We start from the raw sequence: 23,711 nt of genomic DNA on the forward strand, positions 1-23,711 counted from the left end.
ATCTCCTTATGCTAAGTTGTTTTCAATCCTCTGCCTGTGGCCACATATTTCCTCACTGTTCTTCATCTGTTACCATCCATGATCATGTTGCCAAAACAAAACAGAAGATATGAATGAGTACCTGCTCTTCACAACTCTTTGCTTTTTGGCTAGCCTTACTAAGAAGTATTTGGACATCTGTTCCTTTGCTTATTTTTCATTTTCATTTGCAGTATGACTAGCAGAGTATTGACCAATGCCACATATTGAACTATGATGTAACAATATTCATGAAATACGCTTGTGACACAGTATTACATATTTTCTCAACTAGGACATGAACCTGAGAAGAGAGAGGATGTAAGAAGTATTTGCATCTGAGAAGGGCCTATGAGGAGGGCAGTGCACTGAAACCAGTCAGGAATCAGAACTCATTCTGCACCTTCCACAAAAACGCTACTGCTCTCCTTTTTCAAATGCATACAAGCTGAAGTTTTGATTCAGTATGCCTGTAAACTTACACCATTATCTGTACGTTTACATTACAATTTCTTCCTTTGCAATTAATTGCTCCTGTATAGGTGCAATAGCTACTCCTTCTATTCCCTCTTGTTTAACTTGGACCAAAATATTCTGACCTCCACCAAACCTCATTAGCACTTCTTTAGCAATATTCTCCAGTTATATCCTAGTTGTTATGACCAAGACAAAAACACAAATTAATTTGAGGGAAAATAAAAAAGGAAGCTTTTGATTAAACTACTTTCTCAAACTTTTTTGCTCAATAGCAAAGACACAAAAGGATGAGGGATGAGCATCAGGGTCAGTTAATTTAATGGTAGCTTCAAAAATGATAAATGGGCAGAGCAGGCTCTGTTATGTTTTTTCAGGGTACTGCTTTAGAAGAGCTAATCTTTTTTCTTCCAAAACAAAAACTCCCAGCGTTGATAGAAAAAGAGGTCTTAGAGTCTTAGGCCTTCTGTTTAGCTGCCAAAGTTTGCTGCAAGCCTTTACAGAGAAAGGATTGTGAACAAAAGAAATTAGATATTATTACAAAGCTGAAAACTTTTTTTAAGGGGTCACACATATTTCAGTTTTTCTTTATTGAAAAATAAACAACTGAGCAAAGTGGGGACCTCACCAAACATGTTTTAAAGAACAGCAATTAAGACTTTGGTGGTTATCAGTAATGAGTCAACCTTTCCTTAAGAGAAGAAGAAATGCTAGCTGCAACAGCAATTAATTGTAATCTAAGTCACATATATATAGGACACAACCCACATATCCCTGCAAACGGAAATGTGTAGGTGACCCCACCCCTGCAGAGACCCAACTGCCCCTGGGGATCCATTCACCCACGCTCATCCAGTTAGGGGACCGTGCTTGAACGTGCTGCTCTACAACACACAACAAGAATTATCTCCTGTCCTTCATCTCACAACACACTGACAAGCATACTGGAGAATACATCTGCATAAATGTTCAGATTTAAATTTAACTACAAGAAATCAAACCTAAAGCCATAATGAAATGCTCAGTTCTGATATTTTTGCTTAATTTCTTAGATTCGCCTCTGTATTCTGGCATTTTGTTCACTAACTTCTAAAAAATAAAAGGCATCTATCATCTATTTCTACATACATGACAAAGACTCTTTTTACAACATCAAATATTTCATTAAAACCATTTTAGAACTAGCATTTTGATTAGTATCAAGACTATGGAAAAACCATGTGGACATTTAGAAATCTAAATTACTAATTCTTATTCTAAATTCTTACTTAATTCTGTCATAGCCAAACATCAATAACATCTACTTTTCAAATACCTTTTTAAAAAACTATTTGGCTGTATTTAATTACAGCATCTATTTCAAAGGAATGTGCTGGATCATATTTGCAGAAACAGTATTTTTGAAATTGTTATCAAGTTTTGGATCCAATTACTTTTTTTTTTTTTTTTTTTTTGTCCTGACTGTTGGTTTTATCAGCTAATTAAAATAAAAGCTGAACTTCAGTAAGACAGGCATACCTCAAAGGGACAGAGTGTCCTATCTCACAGAAATGAGTTAGTGTTCTGTCAGTAGCATGGCTTCAGCTAAACTATTTCCATGCCAGACATACTGAGGCTTTGAAGGAAAAAGTGACGAGGTAGAAACCACACAGTATTTTCACCCCTTCCATTTACCCTCTCTCAGACATTAAGACTCACACTTCCCTCCTGAGAAGGTTAGCATTAGAGGCAAAGCCCTCAAGAAGCAGAAGATCGGTTACAACGCAGAGAAAGCTGATCTCAGGCTGAGCACTCAGGAGCACACACAGATTAATTACACGAAGCCTCAGTCCTTGCCGCACTGCACGGGAGGGCCAGCACAAGCAAAGTACAGTACCTGTCATCTTGTCCCAGATCCTCACTGTCTGGCATTTCAGGTGTAAAAGGGAATTCTCAGTCTCCCTCTACCAATCTAGATAATCCAGGCAATGATCTTCGAGTCTGTTTTGTGTTCTGGGAGCCACCAGCCAGGCACCTGTGCTGCTCGCTGCCAGGAAGAATGCTCCTTGCTCAGAGGGCAAATGTTTACAAGACATCCTAAGTGCTGCTGGTCTTGAATGAAGTTCAGAGCGGTCGGCTTTGATTGGCCGTGGCTATAAATAAACAAGTCGTGACTCACCTCGCACACTATGACAGGGTGTTTAGTAGCAAGCACAGTCAAAAGCCAGTCAGTTTGTTTTCCTTCTGGTCATGTGAGGGAAAACCACCACCCACATAGTACTTTTATTTTTCTGTTTCTACTGGAAATCTTCCTCAATATCTCCAATTTTTCTCAAGGTAAAAGCAGCAACAGAAATGACGAGAAGCTAAATCACTCAAACTTTAGTAAGTGTCAGGCTTGAAAATATGAGAGCCAAATGATTCTCCAATTACTAAATTCAGATACTAAATACAGATGAAAAAAACCCACAAAAACTTAGTAATTCTTTTAAATAAGGAATAGGAAGACAAGTTTTCAATAATGATTAATTGCATTGCTTATAAGTTCTGATTTCAAGCTCATCTGCCACAACTAATCTTAGATAGGAATACCAGAACACTGTGCTGAAAGAGTTCTCAAAACCTAAAGTATGCTGGCAGGAGGAGGCCTTCTGCCAAAATACTTTGATTGTTTCTGTGACAGTGAATTGAATATGGATTTCCTCCTATGGCTTTTCCTCCTATTGCTGCATGCATGACAAGGATTCTGTCACTCCAGCTACACCAGCTATGTCTCTATTAATTTTCAACACCCCCGCAACCTTATCTGTGCTGGTGAAGCTTTGTCACACAGTCCAAGACGCCAAGGATCCCGTATGTCTGTCGCTCAGCACATGGCTCAGCACTGCTCCTTCACACAGCTTCCTTCATTCATTGAACAGGCTGACCTGTTCTTAGTATACTTTCAAATCCACATTACATTCAGAAATCTTCACACAAGAAATCTCTTTTTCTGGGAAGAAATCCAGCAGGATTTACACCTGCCTGTCCTGCATGAGACAGTAAGAACTGTCTGGGAGATGCCACATGTTTAAAAAAAAAAAAAAAAAAGCTGGAAAAAAGGTATGTCATGTATCTTTGATTTGCTAAGCTATAGATGGTGCACTGTAACTAATATCTAATTTCTGGAAAGCTGCTTAACGTTTAGAATGACCCTCTCTACCTTTTCTTCTTTTTTTATATAAATTTCTTCAAAAGGACTAGTAAGATCTAAAAAACCAGGAGTGAAGTCCTCTGACTAAATTATGCAATGCAACATATAAATAAGTGTTTATAAATATCCTGCCTACAACTGAGACTTTCCATGGTCACCAATACCTGCATATTCCAATGTAATAAACTTTCCTTTCCTTTCCTTTCCTTTCCTTTCCTTTCCTTTCCTTTCCTTTCCTTTCCTTTCCTTTCCTTTCCTTTCCTTTCCTTTCCTTTCCTTTCCTTTCCTTTCCTTTCCTTTCCTTTCCTTTCCTTTCCTTTCCTTTCCTTTCCTTTCCTTTCCTTTCCTTTCCTTTCCTTTCCTTTCCTTTCCTTTCCTTTCCTTTCCTTTCCTTTCCTTTGATGAAATAATTAAGAGGTGAATTTCTTCAAGCTTACCCTGAAACAACAGAGCTGCTAAATTCAAAAATCTTAATGAAATGATTCTGTGTAACAGTTTCATCTTAAGATCAAAGTCGTGATGTCTTCTAATTGGGAAATGAAGCCAAGGAAATAACTGAAATCTGCAAACATGTAGGAAAAACATTCAAAATTGAAATGTAGCATTAAAAAAAGAAAGCAAATAAAACTGAACGCCTTATGCAACTTGGGCTGCTTTAGTTTCCATGCACTGCAATATACTCTTACACAACCTCACATATTTACTATGTTAATTGCCTTTTTACAAAATATTCCATTTTAATGCATTTGAAGATCACACTGAGAAGCTGAAAAGCTTTCAGTATCATGTGTATCCCTGCACTTCAGACTTGGAAACTGATGTACTCCAAATTCTTCAAGTGCAACTTTGGACTCTTATTTCTTGGTCACATTCTGCACACAGAGCTTATGGCTACAGCAGAAACACTGTTTATTTTTACAATTCCTTACAGCTCCTCCCAGCCCTTGCCGAGGAAAGGAGGATAATATCACCTTTACTTATTCATAAGGAAGATCTGAAAAGATTAGGTTCAAAACTGTCTACTAAATGAGCACCCATCTAAAATGTCAAGGACCCGTTTGCTCGGAATTTATAAAACACTTCAATACTCAAAGACTAGTTCCTACTGGTATCACTGCTCATCACTTTTGAAAATCATACTTGAGAAGAGCATGAGTGCATAATTAGTGGAACTGCAATCACACTGAATTATTTTGCTTGGTATCACAAAGAAGCCTATCTAGAAAAATAATCTCATTTTTTAAATCATTCTTAATTCTTCTCCACCCAAGAGAATAAGAATTTCCATTGGCCCATCTGGAGGTTTCCAGCAGATCAGGTTCCAGATTATTTCATAGCAGCAAGAGGTGGAATGACCTCTCCAAGAACACTTGGGTGGAACAGCAGCAGGTGAATAGAAGTACTGTACTGAATCAGGCCAAAGGGCTTTGGCATCTTCTACTGTCCAAAAGGAACAGCCAAGGAAAAAAAATGCATTGCTGCCTTCTACAGATAGTCTTCCAAACTCCACCTTGTGGAGATTTGAGTCAGCAGTGATGTCTGTTTTTTAGCTCTGAGTGGATTTCCATCCTATGATAACGCCTATAACATCTTGTGGCAAGGGCACCTGCAGCTCAACTGCATACTGTTTGGGAACAAAAAAACAGCCAACCCCCACCCAATATTGTTTGCTCTGATCTAGCCACTTCAGCTGGTTTCCATGAAGTCTTATACTGGAACAGGCAGATGACAGTTAACTCTCTTTAGCTTTTCACAGTGATTTATTGTTTTTGCAGACCATTATAGTTTGGGCTTTTTTTGATAGGACTGCAACATTGAAAGATGAAGCTTTTAGAACCATTTTTTATCATTGCTAAAAATTAGTTTTATGCTTTTCCAATATGGAATACTCGAAGTGACTAGAAATGACAGAATGAGGAAGGTAAGTATTTTCCTACCGATGTTATTTTTCAAGGAGACTCTTATTTCCTTGCTTAGTTGCAGCTAAGCACTGCATTAACTGCACTGGACTTGAGTCACTTTTCTCTGTCCTTCTCAGTTCCTTCTTGCCACTTTTGAGGCCTCAATTCAAATGACTAACCTGTGCTTCTCTGAGCAACTTCTTTGAGCTGCTACATTCCAGCCTTACTGTGTCCCTCACTTCTTGCAGCGTTTTCTGAAATTTTCCCTCCCCTTAGCTCTGTTGGTTCTTCAACAGAAAGAACAACAACTTCCACCTTCCACTAAATTCCTCCCCTTTGTGCTATTACTTCTGAAAGGAACATGGAAGTCCTTGGTTTTGTAATCAAGAGGAAGAAGATTCTATCTACAATGTCCTCCTCTTGGTCAGCTCATCCAGCTTTAAAAGCCTTGTTCTGCTCACCTGTATCATACGTGTAAGCCCTTGCATGGCCTCAAATATCCTCAATATTCTTTTGCACATTCTTCCTGTGTTTACCATAACCAATTTAAGGTAGGAGAGACCAGAAATATAGTTATTCCCTGTGAAAGTATACTATTATTTACACATTTTGACCACTTTTCTAAGTTGTTCCTCATGCTCTGCTGGCTGTCATTACCAGATTTTTAGACAGAGCTTTCCAGAGTACCTGATCTTTATTTTATTTATTCGGATAACTTTAAGAATAAATGATTCTTACCTCTTCTTTGCTCCATTATCCTGTTTTCAGATAAGCTGACCTCTTCTAGATCTTTCTGAAAACTTCCTTGAGAGCTGTTGAGTAACAGCTCTTTACTGTCAGGTATGAAGAAACCCCAAAAGATGTGTTGGCATGCAGATCAGATGCCAGTCTGACATATTGCTTGATCAGGGAATCTCAGTTTTGCTCTTGCTGAGTACAGACTTGGAATGAACATGTATCATAATTATCAAGAAAACGGCCTTTTCCCCAAATGGTATGGACATCTATGTAAAAATTTCCTTTTATAGGCAGGCACCAAAGATTGCAGAAGTCTTCAGCAAAAGAAGGGAAATCAAAGCTATGCTCTTTCCGGAGACAAGGAAGCAGCCTCACTGAAAAGCTAAAAGGTTTGGAAATAGTGTCACATACACTGTTTTACACACTCAGATAGATACCGACAATGCTCAAGGGTTTTAGGAGGTAGGTGTTGTGTGTCACCCAGGCTGCAAGCTTTCAAAGACTTTAATTAATCAGGCTGTGGTACGCTTTAGCTGGACAACCAGCTCCAGAACTACTCAGAACCACTGCTGCCTTTGATGCTTCTCCTCACCTAAAAGGAAACACAGTGCTTTCAATGTATAACTCTGTTCTAATTATTCAGCTATGAATGAGTCTCACTTCCAATAATGTGACTGAAAAAATAATGAACTCCCTACTGTTCACTCCCTACACTTAAAGACACCCTAAAAACCCTCAACGGACATTAATATATATATATATATATATATAATCTCACTCCCAAAAGAATATCTAGTTTAGTTTGCATTTCCAGAATGAGTGGAAAAATCTAGCATTTTAATTCAGGTAGATAGCCTGTACTGATGCTATCTTCAGCAAAAGCATGGGTTTAAAAATTACCATCATTGTCAAAGACATGTTTAGGATGAAAATTAATGTGAAATGACTTTTAATGCTATTGAAAAAAAAAATCGTGTTATTAACATACATGAAGTTCCCCAAAATAGACTATTTCCCCTCTTTTTCAATATGGGAAACTGAATAAAATTATCACATTTGTGTGTGTGTACGCAGGCATGTGTACATTTATATATTTATGAGCACACACATATGAAAGTATTCGTTTTACCATATTTCATCAGCTTGAAGGGCATGCCCAATTTTCCCATATTTTCCACCAAAATTTTGCTGAAAGTTTAGAACCGGAAGTTTAGTTTTCTAGCAACCAAAATTTGCTAAAAGTTTCCTGTCATGATTCTTTCTATGTACAGCTGATTTCAATCTGCAAATACTTATATCTACTTAACTTTGATGTCTCTTCATACACTGTTAGATATACAGAGGAGGCTGGTTTTAAAAGAGAGGTAACCTTTCATTCAAGCATAAATGAAAAATCCTCAAACTGGACATGCTGAACACGCTCAGTTCTTTGCTGGGGTATTACACCAGGTGTAACCACAAGCAGTAAGCAGTGTGCTAAAAAAGATGAAGACACCTGTTACACACAAAACATTGTGTGGTATTAGCTGTAACAAGGTTTGGTAAAAAAAAAAAAAAAAAAAAGGATTGGGAAAAAAATAAAAAGAAAAAAAGAAAAAGAAAAAATAAAATCTTTCAACAGTTGAAGACCAATAAAAGCAAAGAAAAAAGTGCTCAAGAAAATTTTTCTTTCTTCATGGAATTCTGCATATTATGCAGGATTCTTATCTGTACCTGGATGAAATAATTAATTGTTAAACATTTTTAAGATCACAAGCTGCATTTTCAGAAAAAACACCCCAACCAAACAGCATTCCGTTTTGACAAAAAAATAGTAGTGCAGCATTCAGAAAGCTAAACAAGATACCACATGCAAGAAATATTCACTGGGCAGAACAAAGCACATGAATATGTATTTTTAGGGAATCATAAAAAATTGAGTATGAAAGCAAACTGACTATCAACAGACAACAAAACCTAATTTGTATCAGCAACAATGAATTGTCACTATGACGTTTTAGTGTTTCGCACAAAGCAAGCATAATAATGCTCCCTGGTGCACGACAGTATTTCCAAGTTTCAAACACAAGCAGAAAAAGGAGTTAAAGGAAGTAAGAGACACTTCAACTGCAGTTTTAAAAGCAGATTATTACATTTTAGTCACATGAAAGTAACAAATCTTGCTTTTTACAAATATGACAGATCATGCTGGATTTGTGTGACAAACAGAGAGGAGCTGGAGACAGGAAGTTAGATCTTACCACTAAGGGTGAAAATCTCAACTGCTCTGTGACTTTTTGGCCATGGAATCTTGTTAAACAGCTATAAAAGAAACAAATATTTGGAGGCAAAAAAAAAAAAAAAAAAAGACTAAACAAAAAACCCAAACCCACCTAGCAATGATCTCAACCGTTTCTAAAAACAACAATATTTTTTCAAAATTATTAAGAAACCTTACATATTGTCTCATGAAATTATTTATTTTACATTTCTACAAAGGCATTAGTTCATCTCATGATCTGTAATTTATTCAAGTCACATTAAAACACATTTTTGTTCCCTAGGCATACATGCTACTCAAGATTCTGAAACCTGCCCATCTCCCTGTCTCTTGGTTTGTAGCACTCTGAATCTGTTTCTTCTCAGCAGTTGTTTTCTTTTCCTATTGACAAAAAGATGAACTATATGAAAAGCAGACCACACATCAGGATGCTCAGATCACATACTGAGAGCACCTGTGTCTAAAAGATGTTGCTGGTATGCTCACAGTTTGCTTAGATGACACAGCATTACTTCAACGCTGCAATCATTCTATGAACATGAGGATTGGAGCCAGTTTTCCACCTAATCATATAATTTCTTCTTTGGTGCAGCACAAGAAAATCTCTCCACAGAGGGATTAGTGCAATTTCAAGCCATAACTAGATCCAAGTCCAGGTCACCAGTTCTGAATTAGACCTTAGAAGCTTAAGGAAGAATAACTGCAGGACTTCAAGTACATTATAATGTAAGCACAGCACACAATTTTCATTGACATCAACCCTATTCTTACATCTCAGCACAAAAAGCCAGAGTTTTGATTAATATTCAGAATTGCTAGCCAAAAATTTTCATAGCGGGTATGATTCATTTTGATTCCTTAAGATCCACAGCCTTTTCCATTGCCTGTGTAGTGGAAGTGAGACACATGAATAAATGCAAATTTATCAACTTACTAACATCAACTTATCTATTCCTTTGCTTACTATGTGACAAGAGATGAACTCTCCAGTGTTTACATGTCTGATAGAAAAATTATGATCATATTCTCTCCCTTTAAAAAGAGCTTTTTTTCATTAGAATTGTCTTTCTCCAGTCTCAGTGTGGAAGTTTGTAAAACTGTGCAGCTGCAGCAAAATAAAAGATTATTACATTGTTACCAACATGACTCAATTTCAAGGCCATAATTTCATGCGATGGAGAGACTGGTAATCTGTATGCTACATCTGTATGCTACTTTCCAACTCCAACACTTGTAATAGCAAGTTAGCAGTTCTGATATACTGTAAGAAAAACAGTAACAGGTACATTTATATAAGCAAAATTTAAAGTATTTACAAACTAAAATCAGGAAGAAAATGTCAGAGTGCATGCCACTTTGGAAGGCATGTCTTTGTGTACACTGATCAACCAGCTGGTTTAAAAAAAATCTAGGAACCTGTCACCACAGTTCATATTACGTTTTGACCTCACTTTATTGCCCTACCAGTGAAGAGTGAAAGCAGACATAAACTTCTTAAATGCTAACACCAAAACTTAAAGAAAGCAGTTCTACATAGTATCACTGATGACAACACAGAAGGGTAAGACAGGTAATAATGAGAGGCAGCAGGAAGGAATACATTATGCAAAGCAACAGTATGTTTCACACGATGACAGTTCATACACATACACAATTAGAAGCTGGGTAAGATGGTTAACTCTGAGTGCACTGATTAAAACAAAGCTAACTATCCCAAAGTGACAGGGTAAATCAATTCCTTCACACAGTTTCTCTGAAGTGAATACTTGCTAAACCCAACCATTCTGCTCTTTTAATATCAAGCCCTGTGAAACATCTGCAAATTTAAAGCAATGGGAGGCCAGTGGAACACCGCACAGCTCCACGGAAAAGGCAAAGTGGCAGCCAAGACCGCAAGAGAGAACTCAGCACTCTCCCGCAACCACACCCACCCCAAAAAACTACGGTCAGATGGCGCCTGGGCTGGTAGGAGTCAAGAAGGGTTCAGATGAGGGATGATGATCAATGAGGACCTGCAGCTTAACCCATTTGTCAGCAAGGGCACCTGCTGAGTTGTGACTGAGAGGAATCCCCCTAGCTGGCCAGGCGAGCGCTGCCAGAGCACTCAGCCAGAAGGGCAGAGCACCCGATAACCTTCACCCTGTCTGGAGAGGATGACAGGATGCATGACATTCTGCTGAGGGGCTGACAGAACTGCTGGGAAGACAAAACCAACTTCACTTAGCTAGACTTTTGTCCCAAAGACAAATTTGCCATTCCCTACTCCTTTACTATCAATTTTCATTTAAATTCAGTGCATTTCATAAGGTGGTTTAGAACACAGGTATAGACCATTCGTACTGTACATCACGACAGCTGCTCCTGTCATTGCTAAAACTTCCTTTTCCCTCATTTTTACATGGATATAAAAAGATGCATAAAGAATCCTTTTTATTAAGCTGTAGGAAATGCATTTTAAAAGTACAATTTGCTGATAGAAGACTGAAAAATTAAGCTTTCAATTTAGAAGTTATTTATATATAAATTTGTACATATCTATATAAGTCTGTAAAAGACACAATACTTTATCACAGCTTTTGCTGTTTCCTTTAGAATCTTGAATAAAGATCATTGAACCCATCTCCATAGATGTTCCGATGGATGTACCTATAAAGAAGGGAAGTAGGAGGGTGGGAAAAAACTCTCTCTACTCAGACTTTTACTTTAATTCAGTGAGGTGTTTTTTTCATATTAAAAATCCAACAAACCAACCACAAAAAAACCCAAACAAACCTAAATCCAAAACAAAATAAATCCCCCCTTCCCCCTCCTCCCCCGCCCCAAATAATTTATTTGGGGAGTATTCAGAGCACTTTAAATACATAAATTTTCAACAGCTTTTCAGGTACCCTGCAGTGCTTTTCACCTCCTTTCAGTGACTAAAAAAGCCCCAAATGACTAATTTCCATCTGCTAAAATTACTCATTACCAAAAAAAAAAAAAAAAAAAAAAAAAAAAAAAAAAAAAAAAAGCCTCTTCAGTATGCTTTGAGTTTGATTAATGATTGAAGAAATAAGTATTTTCCAAGTACATCTGCAAGAATTTTGAGCAAAGTATTTGAAACTTTAGTAAAAAACTTCTACTTATGTGTTGTTTTCAGAAACTTCTGTGTATCACATTGAGTTTCTAGCTGAATTCCCACACTTTGAGACTTCGCTTATAATAAAAAATATCTGAATCAGCTAGCCAGTTAGGACAGAAGTTGTCAAGGTAAACATTCTAAGAACATTGTCTGCTTATGGTGAACACAATGGAAACAGCTTGTTCCTGTACAACCCTTACATGAGAACTTCATGCAGTAATTGTTCAGACACATCTCAGTTTGTGTTCCAAGGCAAGCTACACATGTTTAGAACAGTATTTTTTTAAAGATCAGACTTGCAAACCTCAGATATTGTTGCTCTGATTAATTATATTACTCTGATCTCATGCCTAAACGCATAAAAGCGCGATGTTAAGGTACATACTGACCTTGCAACTTCCTTGGAATGTGGTGGTAGCAACAGACACTCCATCTAAAATTGAGCAACAGCTATCTCACGTGCCCTTCTCAGATTTCTCAGAGTTTACCATTAATGCACAATTTATATACAAATGCAGCTATAAATACCTAAATTTATTTCAGTCTTACTGTGTCACTTAACTGAACAAAAAGTCCTGTATTACCAAGACCAGCTAGACTGGGTCTGCCAAAGGCCCAGCTAGCCCTGTGTCCTGTCTTTAATGCTTGACATAACTGATTACCTGTGGATACCTAAGCAGCAGAATAAAAATATGGGATAATACATAATGATAGCTCCATAAAATACAACAGAGCTTCCAACAACCTAAAGCTTGGGCACTTCCAAAGTCAGAGGTGGTGATTTTTTTATAATTTGAAAGCTTTCAATTAATTTTCTTTAAAAAAAAAACCAAAAAACCACAAACTGTAATTTATATTTAAAATCCATCTATAGTTCTAATATTCACAACAATCATGTGTCAAGGATTTCTGAAACTTATTACATGTTTTTATTTCTCCTCAGCTTTCTGCCTGCTATTCTGATACCTCCTAACTCCAAAAGTGTGAGAGAGAAGGCATGTTCTGTGTGGTATTTTGAGAGACCTCTACTGTATTTCTCTCTAATTATTCCTTTTCTCTTTTCAAAAGTCTTACCTCATTTACTTGTTCTTTATAAGGTAATAGTTCTGTGTATTTGATCTACCTTGTTGCTGCTCTGGATTTTCTCCTGTACCGTTTTCTGGAAGGCAGCAGATCAGTCCTGCACAGAGTATTCAGGATTTGGACATACAATAGATTTATAAGAGTGTCATGTGACTGTCATTGCTTTTTCCCTGCATGTCTTTTTTACTGATACTTAACAGTAGATTTAGTCTGTTGTTTAATGCTGGTTTTGTGAGAACACATCTTATTCAGGAGTGGTGACTGTCACCTTCAGTCACTATTATTTTATATGTGAATTTAGTACTGGTATTTCTGCATGACTTCACAGTTATCTACACTGAACTTCAGATGCTGTTTTACTGAGAAGGAATCCTGTAAGGATCTTCTGAAATTGTTCACAGTTGGTCCTTGTCTTAATTTTCTTGAATAATTTGGTACCTGGCCATCCCACTATTCACTGCCTTTTCAAATCCCTTATGAGTACATTTCTCAGAATAGTTCCAGCACAAATAGCAGATATTTTTTATTCACTGTGAAATTCTCTTAAGCATTACTTCTCACTGTGAACTGACCTAGAGTAACCCCAATGGCCACAACTACATCAGTGATCTATTAATCATACTACTAATCCAAGCACTCGGTAAAAAAGGCTGAACTTCTGAAAGAGGAGCCAGGGAAAATCTAAGCTAGGGAAAGGAAATGTGTGTCATATGCTGCTGTGGCCATAATGTACAGGTTGACTTGGGACAACGTGGTTTTGCGCTACAGCAAATATTTATCTCTGAAAATTTTAATTAAACTGGTCACTTTAATATGTCTGATCATCTGTAGTCATTGAGTATGGAAACCTGCAGAATACACAGAATATGAGCATTTGTTACTTTCCGTCTCCTTTAGTGTAAAAATAAAATACTTACAGCTGTCTAAATTTATCTCCAGTGTTATTTAGACTCTAAAATATTTTGAATATTAATTTTAAAAATGTTTAAAGCATGAAATATATTTTAGTAAGTAAACATGCAACATCTCTTCTGTCAATAAGAAATAAGAAAAGGAGACTTGGGAGGAATACCATGAAGCTTGTTTCAAAACAGCTGAGCTGTTTTACTCAACTGTATGTTGAAACACCTAAAAGAATATAGTATGTTATTCTGCTGATAGGCTCACATGCTTCAACAAAACTGTGCCAGGACATTCCTTACTAAATTAGTGACTAATCAGATGCTGGGCTGGGAAGCACACCCTCGCATGTTACAACCACCCAGATGTCTGCAGCATTAAAAAAAACCAAAAAAACCCACCCCAACTACAGCTATATGTTCTTGTGTACCCTATAAATAATTTCCATCATGCGTTTTGTAATCTAATGCTTGCATTTGGCAAACCAGATGCAATTAAAGGTCAAAACCTGAGTACTATAGAAAGTACCTGACTACTCTGCTTCTTCTGATCTTTCTCTTGACTAGCACCGTTCTGAATATTCTAAGCAAGGATGTCCTCTTCCCTCCATGTCAATAACTAGTATATATTTCTAAATACCTTGTTTCATTGATCACAAATGTTTCTTGCTTCTTTTATCAAGTTCTCAAATTAACCAAAATTACTTGCATCCTTTTCTTTCTTATTACCCTCAGATTTCAATTATACTTTAAAAATTGTTTAGAATTTGAAAACTTGGCAGAAATTAACTCAATAGTCTGTTGAGAGAACAGCACTTTTTTTTTTGTGGTTTGTGTGGAACAAACCCTACTCTTCTCAAAAAATAAAATAGCAAAAGCAGCATTTCTGCCTACAGGAAACAGTTAATAGAGGCCAATATTAAAAGAGGATAAAAGCTACTTGTATTTGCATGAGAAAAACGTCTTTTTCACATGTTTAGCATACGCCATTCCATTTGCTTTTCACATAATCTTTAGTGATAATATAAAAATTCAGAATATGGTTAAGCTTGCTACCCATTTTTATGGAGTTTTTAATCAACCATCATTAGACTTACATTTAAGAAAAGCCATTCCAAAAGGAAACAGTTCAATTTTCTTCTTAATCCTAAAAGGAGTCTCCCTATTTAAGGTAACACTGGGAGCTCCCTGAATGCTATAGTTTATAAATACCCTTTAAGATGACAAGTCAAATGACTTCAGGATTGCAAGTTATCTCTCACAGTTGTTCAACTGTTAAAATGGATAGGGGTAAGAATAGAATAAAAACACCGATGGCAAAAATATTACATGTGCAATGGAACAAATAAACACATAGGACATGACCATTTTAACATTACTCTTCTCGCTTAAATTTACTCACTACCCTTTGAAAAGGTCCGCTTTGTGAGCTTCTCTCCTGATGAGCAATTCAAGGTCTGTCATTCCATTCACACTCTTAGACTCATCAAAAATGCAGTCATCCTTTACTTGTGATCTGTCTGGTACTCGTTGAAACAATATTCTGCTAGTTTAGGCACTAATTTGATGCAACCTATCTAATTCTATAACAATGTTTTAAAATGCATAAAAAATGTGAAAAATAGCATCATTACATTTGCAAGCAAAACAAATCTCCAAGGCGGGCAAACATGTCCAGCAGCTCTGTGGCAACCAGACGGGCTACTTCTGGACTAGGCAGTAGTTACATTCATTTTATGGTGTAAACCTACAAAGAGTTAGAAAAAGGATGTTTCAACTGTAGGACCGGTTCCTGTTCTCTTTAGCAAGGCTTGGTACCTCATACTTCAAAAACTACTCTTGCATGTTAACCAACTCAAACTTACAACGACGTGCAGCTAAGGTCTGACTGTCTAGACATCTTACTATGTCTGCCTAAGCTCTTTGAAGTCTTTGAACTAGAAGAGATAGCCTTGCTAACTCAGAGGATTGCCCTAGAAAACAGATGTCCTTTATAAGGAATTGACTTTTTCCAGTTTGTGCTGTCTGCAAAGCCGTGGCATACAGTATCTCCACTTGAAAATAAGGAATTAAAGATTGCACTCCAGTCAGTAACTCAGTGTCAGTTCCTCTGTACTGATATGAAGCTCCTGCATAGTCACAGCCACAAATTGAAGACACATGGATTCTGACCAAAAATTAGAAAATCCCACAATATGGAATACTTGTTCATAAATCTGTATGGATTAGGGATAAATATTCAGAGTGACACCTGACAGAGGCAGTGACCAGTTGTTCTGTTCAAAGTGATGTGACTGAATCCAAGTCATCTCCTTTCCCTGTCTGAGCTGGTTGGGAAGGCTGTTGCCACCCTTCAAGCGGCAGTTCTTGTAACTTGAACCTAGTAAGTTCAACACATGAGTTGAAGTACATGACATTACTTTTTGGCTGACATTTTGTAAGACTATGTCCAAGCCTCTTAGATCCTTCAAATGGAAGAATCTTTATTTAAGATATGAGGGGTCTTTGTCACTTTCTACCACATACACTGGATTCCAAGTTTCACTTTCTTATTGACAGAATACGCATCAATCACATCCATGGACAGGTTTTCCTGTAATGCCATTTAGGCTGACAGCCAAATTAGGAGTGTATCCTTCTACACCCTGCTGCTGAAGCATTCTATTTATAATAACAAATTGTAAATAGAAACAAGTAAAAAATCCCCAACAAAACAAAAACAAAACCCAAAGCAAAATATTTATACTGAAAGTCCAATAATATTCAGAATGGACCACAAAATGTAAGTGTGCCTGCCAATACTGACAATTGCCGAGCAGCTTTGAAAAAAAAAATAAAGAGTAACAGATGCTATTGTTAGCATGAAAAAGCTGTCCTGCTCCAGAATAGCCAGAAAACAACATTTCATTGGATTCAGGAGGTAACCAGATATTGTCCCTTTTAGTTCATTCCATACTCTCTGTGGTGGTGTTGCACACCACAACGAGACTAATTGCTTGCTTCACAAGGGGTCCCTGAAAACAGAAAAAAGTAATCTGAGATGGACTGTATCAGCACAATTCCTCTGCAGTTTCTCAGCTAGATTTTCTCTACAGAGATATTCACAGACTTAAGTCAACCCATGAAGATGGGCTAGTCAAGCATTTTAAGAGAAGCTTCTAGCTTCCATTGTATGATCGAAGTGTGGCCCACATCTCAAAACAGAAGATAGTATGGTTTGTTTTCCCTGTAATTAAGATTTCTAAAGCTTAAGCTCAGTTGGAAGAAAGAACTGGTGTCAACATTGCTGTTTAAGTAAGAAATACAAAAGTACTAAAAAGTGAAGGACACCTCCAAACTCCCTTGCTAAAAGTTGGGAAAAATTGCCAAACAGCAGGCAACCACACCGTACAAGTCCAAAGATTCAGATGCAGCAGCTGCCATACTTGCTCTTGTCTAAGATGGAAGAGCAGATCTAAGCACTGCTTACTGAGAAAGCACTAAGCTGAGAAAGGCACAAGTGGCATGGGACAGCTTCAGAGTAACACTAACTGTTTTAGCAATTTTCTCCTTGTGAACTCCTGGTTTGTTTCTCCCCTCACCTTACTCTGTGCAATTTTCTGTATTTGCTTTGTAACCATCCTTTCAACTCCATCAGCTTTAAGAAGTTCTTTTATTTTTAAAGTGCTAGAAAAAAGCTGAACTAAAAACAACAACAACAACAAACAACAAATACCTTCAATTCTACCTATCTGCTTCCTAATGTTTGATTAGTGCTGTGATCAAAATAAACATTCTACCATCACAATAAGCACAGTGACACAGAAAGGATGTGAGAAAGCTGAGACGACGGCAGGCAGCAGTGGGGAGGTTGCAGTTTTTCCCCCATGATGACAATACGGGTGGCACATGACGTGCCAGTGAGCGTGTCAGAACTGGGTCAGCTCAGAATTAGCAGCTCTTAGGCTGCTCACAAGGGGCAAATCCACCTGCGTGTGCTCACAGACAGCTTTAACAGAAGTGCATTTTAGACAAAGTGGATCCAGAAGCAAATCAAATCAAATAACTGAACAGTGACTGCAGCTCCATGCTTCAAAATATTGAACATGGAATAGAGCTGGGTTTACTATATGTTGAAAACTGCTGAAGAAAAAAATGCACTATGTTTAAACAAAAAAACGACAAACAAAGGCTGTATATCCCTCCTACCATCACCACAGACTTTGACCACATTTTCCAACTGACTGCAGCACTTAATTTTTACCAACATGTAAGAAAGGAAATTAATTACTGAGCCGCTTTTGCACAGGATGCAGCACACCCTGAAGTTTGCACAGACTGCACTTATGCCAGGTATTTATTTCACATATTTAATCATGGATGTAGTGATTTCACTTGAACAAAATATTTTAAAAATTAAAAAATAAGTATTTCAAACTTCGTTTATTTAAGTATAGTAAAAATACACGCAACAGTACCCAGAAGAACTTTTTTATTCCAGCATGGAGGCAAATTGGTAAAAACACGGAATCATTTAGGTTGGAAAGGCCTTTCAAGATCATCCAGTCCAAACACAATGCTAGGTATAAGGATCATTTGAAGCCTCCACATGAAATTGCCTTGAGTTCTGTCATGAAATTTATCCTTCTGGCTTAATAAAGGAATAACATTTCTTTAATCCCTGAGAAGATACAAACAGAACACACACACACCCCCCAAAAAGCATTTAAACAACATACTTAGAAATTATAACTGAAATCACTTGTTTGTGAACTTAGCAAGACCAAAAAACAACTTTCAAATCAGACTACATGAGGTGTTCTTTTGAATCTTAAAATTCTGATTAAATATTTGTATAAGAACACTTCTGTTACGGGAACAGAAGAAAAAAATTTCCCAGAGGTACACAACAGCAATCTTCCAAATGATTCCGCAGTATCTCAGTACTGCAACCTCAAAATAAACAATATGGAATGCTTTCAGAGCTCTCTAAATAGAACTAAAGGTTTAAAATAATTCTGGATAATTCTGATTACAACTAGCCAGTGGGGTAGAGGAAAGGACAGGATTGTGAGACAAATAAGTAGATGAATACATTTCTCTAGGAATTACAGTTTACGTAGTAAAACTAGCAAAAAAAATGGGCTATCCAAGCAATTTTAGATCAACTGCTCTCACTTGGATGTCAGAAAGATACTGAGCAAGTAAGTAACAAAGCTAAGAAGCTCTTAAAGCTTAGTCAAGGAGTATTATTCAGTATCCAAAAAAAGTAAAAAGAAGTCAAATTTCTTTTTAAAAAGTACACAGCCTGTCCTGAAGGAAATATGAAAAAATACATCTCAATTGGTACAATGCTTTTGAAATTCTGCTACGACACTTAAAAGCAAAGTTCAAAAATACAGCATATATGCAATCCCAGTAACTTCGCATTTAATTGAAAAGCTATACCAAAGGGCAAGGCAGGGTATTAGAAGTGCCTTGTTATATGAGACTGGTATGTCCTTAACATTTTTGTCCAGTATTTGCCTTAATCCTTCAGATAAGTGAGTTGCAATATGCCAGGAGGAGTGGCAGACACTGCAAAGGACAGAATCAAGGTTCAAAATCTCTAGGAGCTCAGACTGGGAAATGTCACAAAATCAACTACTCTAACCCATCAGGAATACACTATAATTGACAATCCAACTACATAAATGCAAAATAGGAAACAACTTATTAAACAAGCTGTGCAGTGGAAAAGGAGAATGTTTCTACTTGAGTTATCTACAAGTCTTTAAAAAAACTATCAATTCCTGAGATGCATTTACAAGACATTTACCATATACAGCACAAACCACGTCTTCTACATGATACATGATAAATGTTTACTGATATTGCTCAGTTTGAGCATCATGCTCAGAGCAATACAGATACTCACACACGAATAATGACAGTTTCTGAAAACATAACTGGGTTAGAATATATCCTTGTAGAAAAACAGTTAAAACAGCCCCAGTACAATTCTGCCGGTCCTTTGTTCCTGCCCTTACTTCTTCAGAAATTGTTCTTCTTGCAGCCAAGAAAATGTTCAACCTTTACATTTAGCTAATAGGGACAGATGACATGTAAAGCTTACAGAAAGAGGAATGCAATTATTTGTTTGGTAATTGTAAAGGAACAAGATGATTCCAACATTTTCTCCTCATCTCTTCTGTGTACCCTCCATAATGAAAGGTGAGTTGAGCTTCTGGGATCAAGGAAGAGAGAAAAATGCCTTGTAATTGCTAATACAGAAATGAGATACAACCAAATTGCTAGAGAACCAGAGAGAGTAGGGTTGACTTCCAAAGTTTGCAAACCAGTCTCTAGGAGAAGAAATTGGTTATATGCGCTGCATATTATTTCTGGCAAATATAAGAAAAATAACAAGCCAGACAAGCCAACTATTTCTACCAGTGAGATACATGACACCTACAAATGCTGTGAAACATCAGCCTCACATTTGAGGTAGAATTGTTTGAGGTATGTTATCCAGCCATATATATCTTCCAACACAAACTCATATGAATGTATCGGCCCAAATGAAGAGAACAGCAACCACTATGAAATACCAAGGCTGGGAAGTCTGAGTACTGAAGATGCCTTCAGAAATAACTGAAGAAGCAAATATTTGCTCCCTGGAGGCTATTTGTATCTGTTTATCTGTTAGACTATATTGTGCCCTCTGCCATGCTGTAGGTCAACAGGAAGTATTTTCTTCAGTCTGTTACCAGATTTCAGGCAGTTGTGCAGGGCCATGTGAGGATTGGATCCTGTCCGGATGACCAAAACAAGACAAAGAGACCGCGCAACAGAAACCGGAACTGATGGTGCCGTGTTTTGGTACTGACTGGCCCACATGACTGCCCTTGGCCTACATTAGGTTTGTTCCTATCTATAACATCAAGGAAATGGATTAACAAGTGTAAAACAGAAACACTTCTACAGCCTTGATCTTGTTGGAGTTCCTAATGGAAAAAGACCTCTTATTACCTAATCCACTCATCTGCAAAGAAATCTCTTTGCAACACCCTGAAGGACAGGACTTTTGTTTTGAGATACCGTGAAACAGCATGTCCTCGATGTCTCAAGAGTGATCTGAGTACACAGTCATACTCTGCCTGAGACTCATTTCAGAAAAACTTTATGTACACAAGGAGGTAAATAAATCAAGTCCCCATGCCCTGCAGTTGTTGCTGCTGTGGATTGGTATTCTCATGTGCTGCAGCAAGAGTCAGCTTCTTTTTGTAGCCACGAGCAGCAGTCAATGGCATCTCCAAAACAGACAGGCCTTCAGATCAACAGGGAACAATGACATAAAGGTTGTAAATGCCCTCACTTGTCTCACTGCCCTAGGCTTCCCATATTCAAGGGAAATAAACAGTCACATTAAGACACAATATACCTGACCAGTCTATAGATATTTGTTTGGGAAGAGACAGATCAGGATACATCATGAAGTATTTCAAATACTTCTCCATTGATCATGAAATTAGACTAAGCAGACTAAGTCAGAAATATTTAGGCACATGACTTGCAGATTGTCTTAAGCAAACCCAGCAGGCAAAACATATGCAAATCAGAGGTATGTAAAGCCTCTGACATAATAAATGAAGCATGGTAATTAGATCAAAGGGGCAATTGTCTCATATATATGAAGAGTTTTTTTCATTGCTCTCAGTGACATATTACGAATAATTTGCACAAGTGCATTATGGAGTTATGATTAGACTAAAAAGATTATTTTTTCTTCTTCTTGGAAAAAAGCCCAATAGCTACATATTACATGAAGTCTGTCAAGCTCTGAACGGTGCTAGCACAGAATATTGTTCTTCAGAACACACTGACCATTGTAATGCATACAAATGTCTATGAGCTGGGCTGATGCAAGTGTGAAATCAGTGTTGCTCAAAAGACAAATTCAGGCCTGGAAAAGCTATGACCTGAATTTGAAGCTGATCTGTCACATCAGCTGACCCAGTAATGGATGTTGTTAGCTACCAAACAGTAATGCTCGCCTGGAAGTGGGCAGCAAGGTTGATGGCTCTGGGAGTCCACAAGCATCACCACAGCTAACTCTCACAAAAGGAATCCACAAAGAAGGGACTGGAGGAGGGAGGTAGTGAGGAACAGGAATGTCCTGGGCTTAGAATAACCTCTGTGTATCTGTTTGTAACCTTCTATCAGTGAAGGCTACTATTTCAGAAATATCCCAGTTAGCTAACTACTGAGCTTCAGGAGTGCTCCAATATTAACCCATGGTTTTCAACATCAACTCCTTAAGTGCTTCAATAAAGACAGCTGCCAGTTAAAAGCTTCAACCAAGAAGTGTCATTTTTATCTTGTAAATGTTACTCTTGTAAATGTTTTTTCATACATTGACCTGATCGTATGAGCAGCAGTGGATGTGCCATGCTGTTCCTGGTGCTGCACTTGCTTATTTTTCCTTCCTCTTGGAAGCAGAGGAGAACATGTGCTTTGGGAATAAAAAACCTTTCCTTTCAACCTACAAGGCCAGGAGAACCCCTTCAGGATTTATTTTCATAGCCCAAAGAATTATATCCAAAACATTCAATGTACAATAATGTAGTAAGTACTGCACACCTTCTGCAGTCTGTGTGGCTGAAGCAGCCATTAGTGCAGTAGGGAGCTTAACACCATGACTGGTCAGGCAAGGCTCTTCCCAGAAGTCACTAGCTTTGATTTGAGAAAATGGTAAAACATAACAGGGGACTGAAAACAAACTATGCAGAGCTGCTGGTCTTCAGAGCTTTCTGGTTTATTTTCTTCAGAACTCCTTTCTTTCTGGTTTATTTTCTTCAGTCACTCCCTGACGGCCATTTAAAAGGACTGTTGCTCAGTCTCTTCTCAGGCTGCAACTAGAATTTTTTAGGCTTGCTATAAAAGAACAATTTTGCATTAATATTAATTTGACCACTCCATAATGGAAGGTGTGCTACAATTCCTGTGGATATTCTAATACATCTACTGACTAGAGAAGCACCAGATTTCAAAGAAATCTCACTAGGATAGGAAGAAATAAAACAGCTTTATAATGAGGAAGTGTAATTTAACAAGTGACCTTTTCCAGTACTCCTTTAACAGCTGTCACCCATTTTTAAAAAAGGCTAGATACTGGTACAGCAGTTCCTCAGAAACAGAATCAGATTTAGGAAAAAAAAAAAAATTCTACAGTGCTACCTTCCCTAAGGAAGGTTCAGCTTGTATTCAGTTTGAAATTTTAAACTTAAAATAGTATGAAATAACTCGATTAAAAATACAATCACAGGTCTTACATAGACACATTTTACATGTGAGACAGCAAGCATTCTGCATTTGTTATGGCAATGAAAAAAAGTGAGGCTATGCTTTTACTAGTCAGTAGGGCTCAACAAAGATGAAGGAGGACTAAAAACAAGTGTTACAAATTAACAGCATTTTCACTGCAGTACTTCAATCTCTGATACTTTGAATGTACATGCATCAGATGAAATACATAATGCACACAAATGTTGAAAAAATGCAAGTTTCAAAACAGTCACAATCAGTAATTCACCCTCCAACTACCAAAAGTTTACCATTTCACTATAAAACTCATCAGAAATTGGTGCCACCATTTTTGAAACATCCTACTGTGATAGTGACTGACTGATACTAATTTTCAAAACCAGAATCACGTAACAAAACGGAAGGGCAGGAAAGAAGTCTGTTCAGATAATTTTTGGTACTTTCTATCTACATCTGTTTTGATAAACCAAACTGTGTGTGGCAAATCTGTCAGGCACTAGAATTGGTCAGTTCTGCGGTTGAACCATAAAAATAGCTCTTAGCAGATTTTTGGCAGATGCCAACTAGCACTTGCCAAAACAACCCAAAGGAGTTGCAAAGTTGGCACAGACCAGAAATGCTTTCCTGCCTGCACACAGCCATTCTGCATGGACCTTAAGGCAGTTACAAACTATGGATGCAGGGCTGTTGGGCCATGATGCCAGAGAAAAACCATGCACACAATTAATTTATCAGGATAGACACTTATTAGAATAGACGT

General features: G+C 37.5%; 1 protein-coding gene across 2 annotated transcripts in view; it reads right to left on the reverse strand.

Annotated features, from left to right (window-relative positions):
* RETREG1 (reticulophagy regulator 1) overlaps positions 1-23,711 on the reverse strand; it is a 65,028-nt gene that overhangs the window by 21,997 nt on the left and 19,320 nt on the right. Inside the window, exon 1 of one of the 2 annotated variants that reach the window (XM_040064702.2) lies at positions 2,369-2,623. The exons of the other annotated variant lie outside the window; for it this stretch is intronic. Coding sequence (XP_039920636.1) covers positions 2,369-2,403 — 35 coding nt within the window. The 5' untranslated portion in view covers positions 2,404-2,623. Of the gene's footprint in view, positions 1-2,368; positions 2,624-23,711 lie in introns of those variants that run through there. 2 annotated transcript variants of the gene reach the window in all.

This window comes from Hirundo rustica, chromosome 1 (genome assembly GCF_015227805.2).
Source record: "Hirundo rustica isolate bHirRus1 chromosome 1, bHirRus1.pri.v3, whole genome shotgun sequence".
Lineage (NCBI taxonomy): Eukaryota > Metazoa > Chordata > Aves > Passeriformes > Hirundinidae > Hirundo > Hirundo rustica.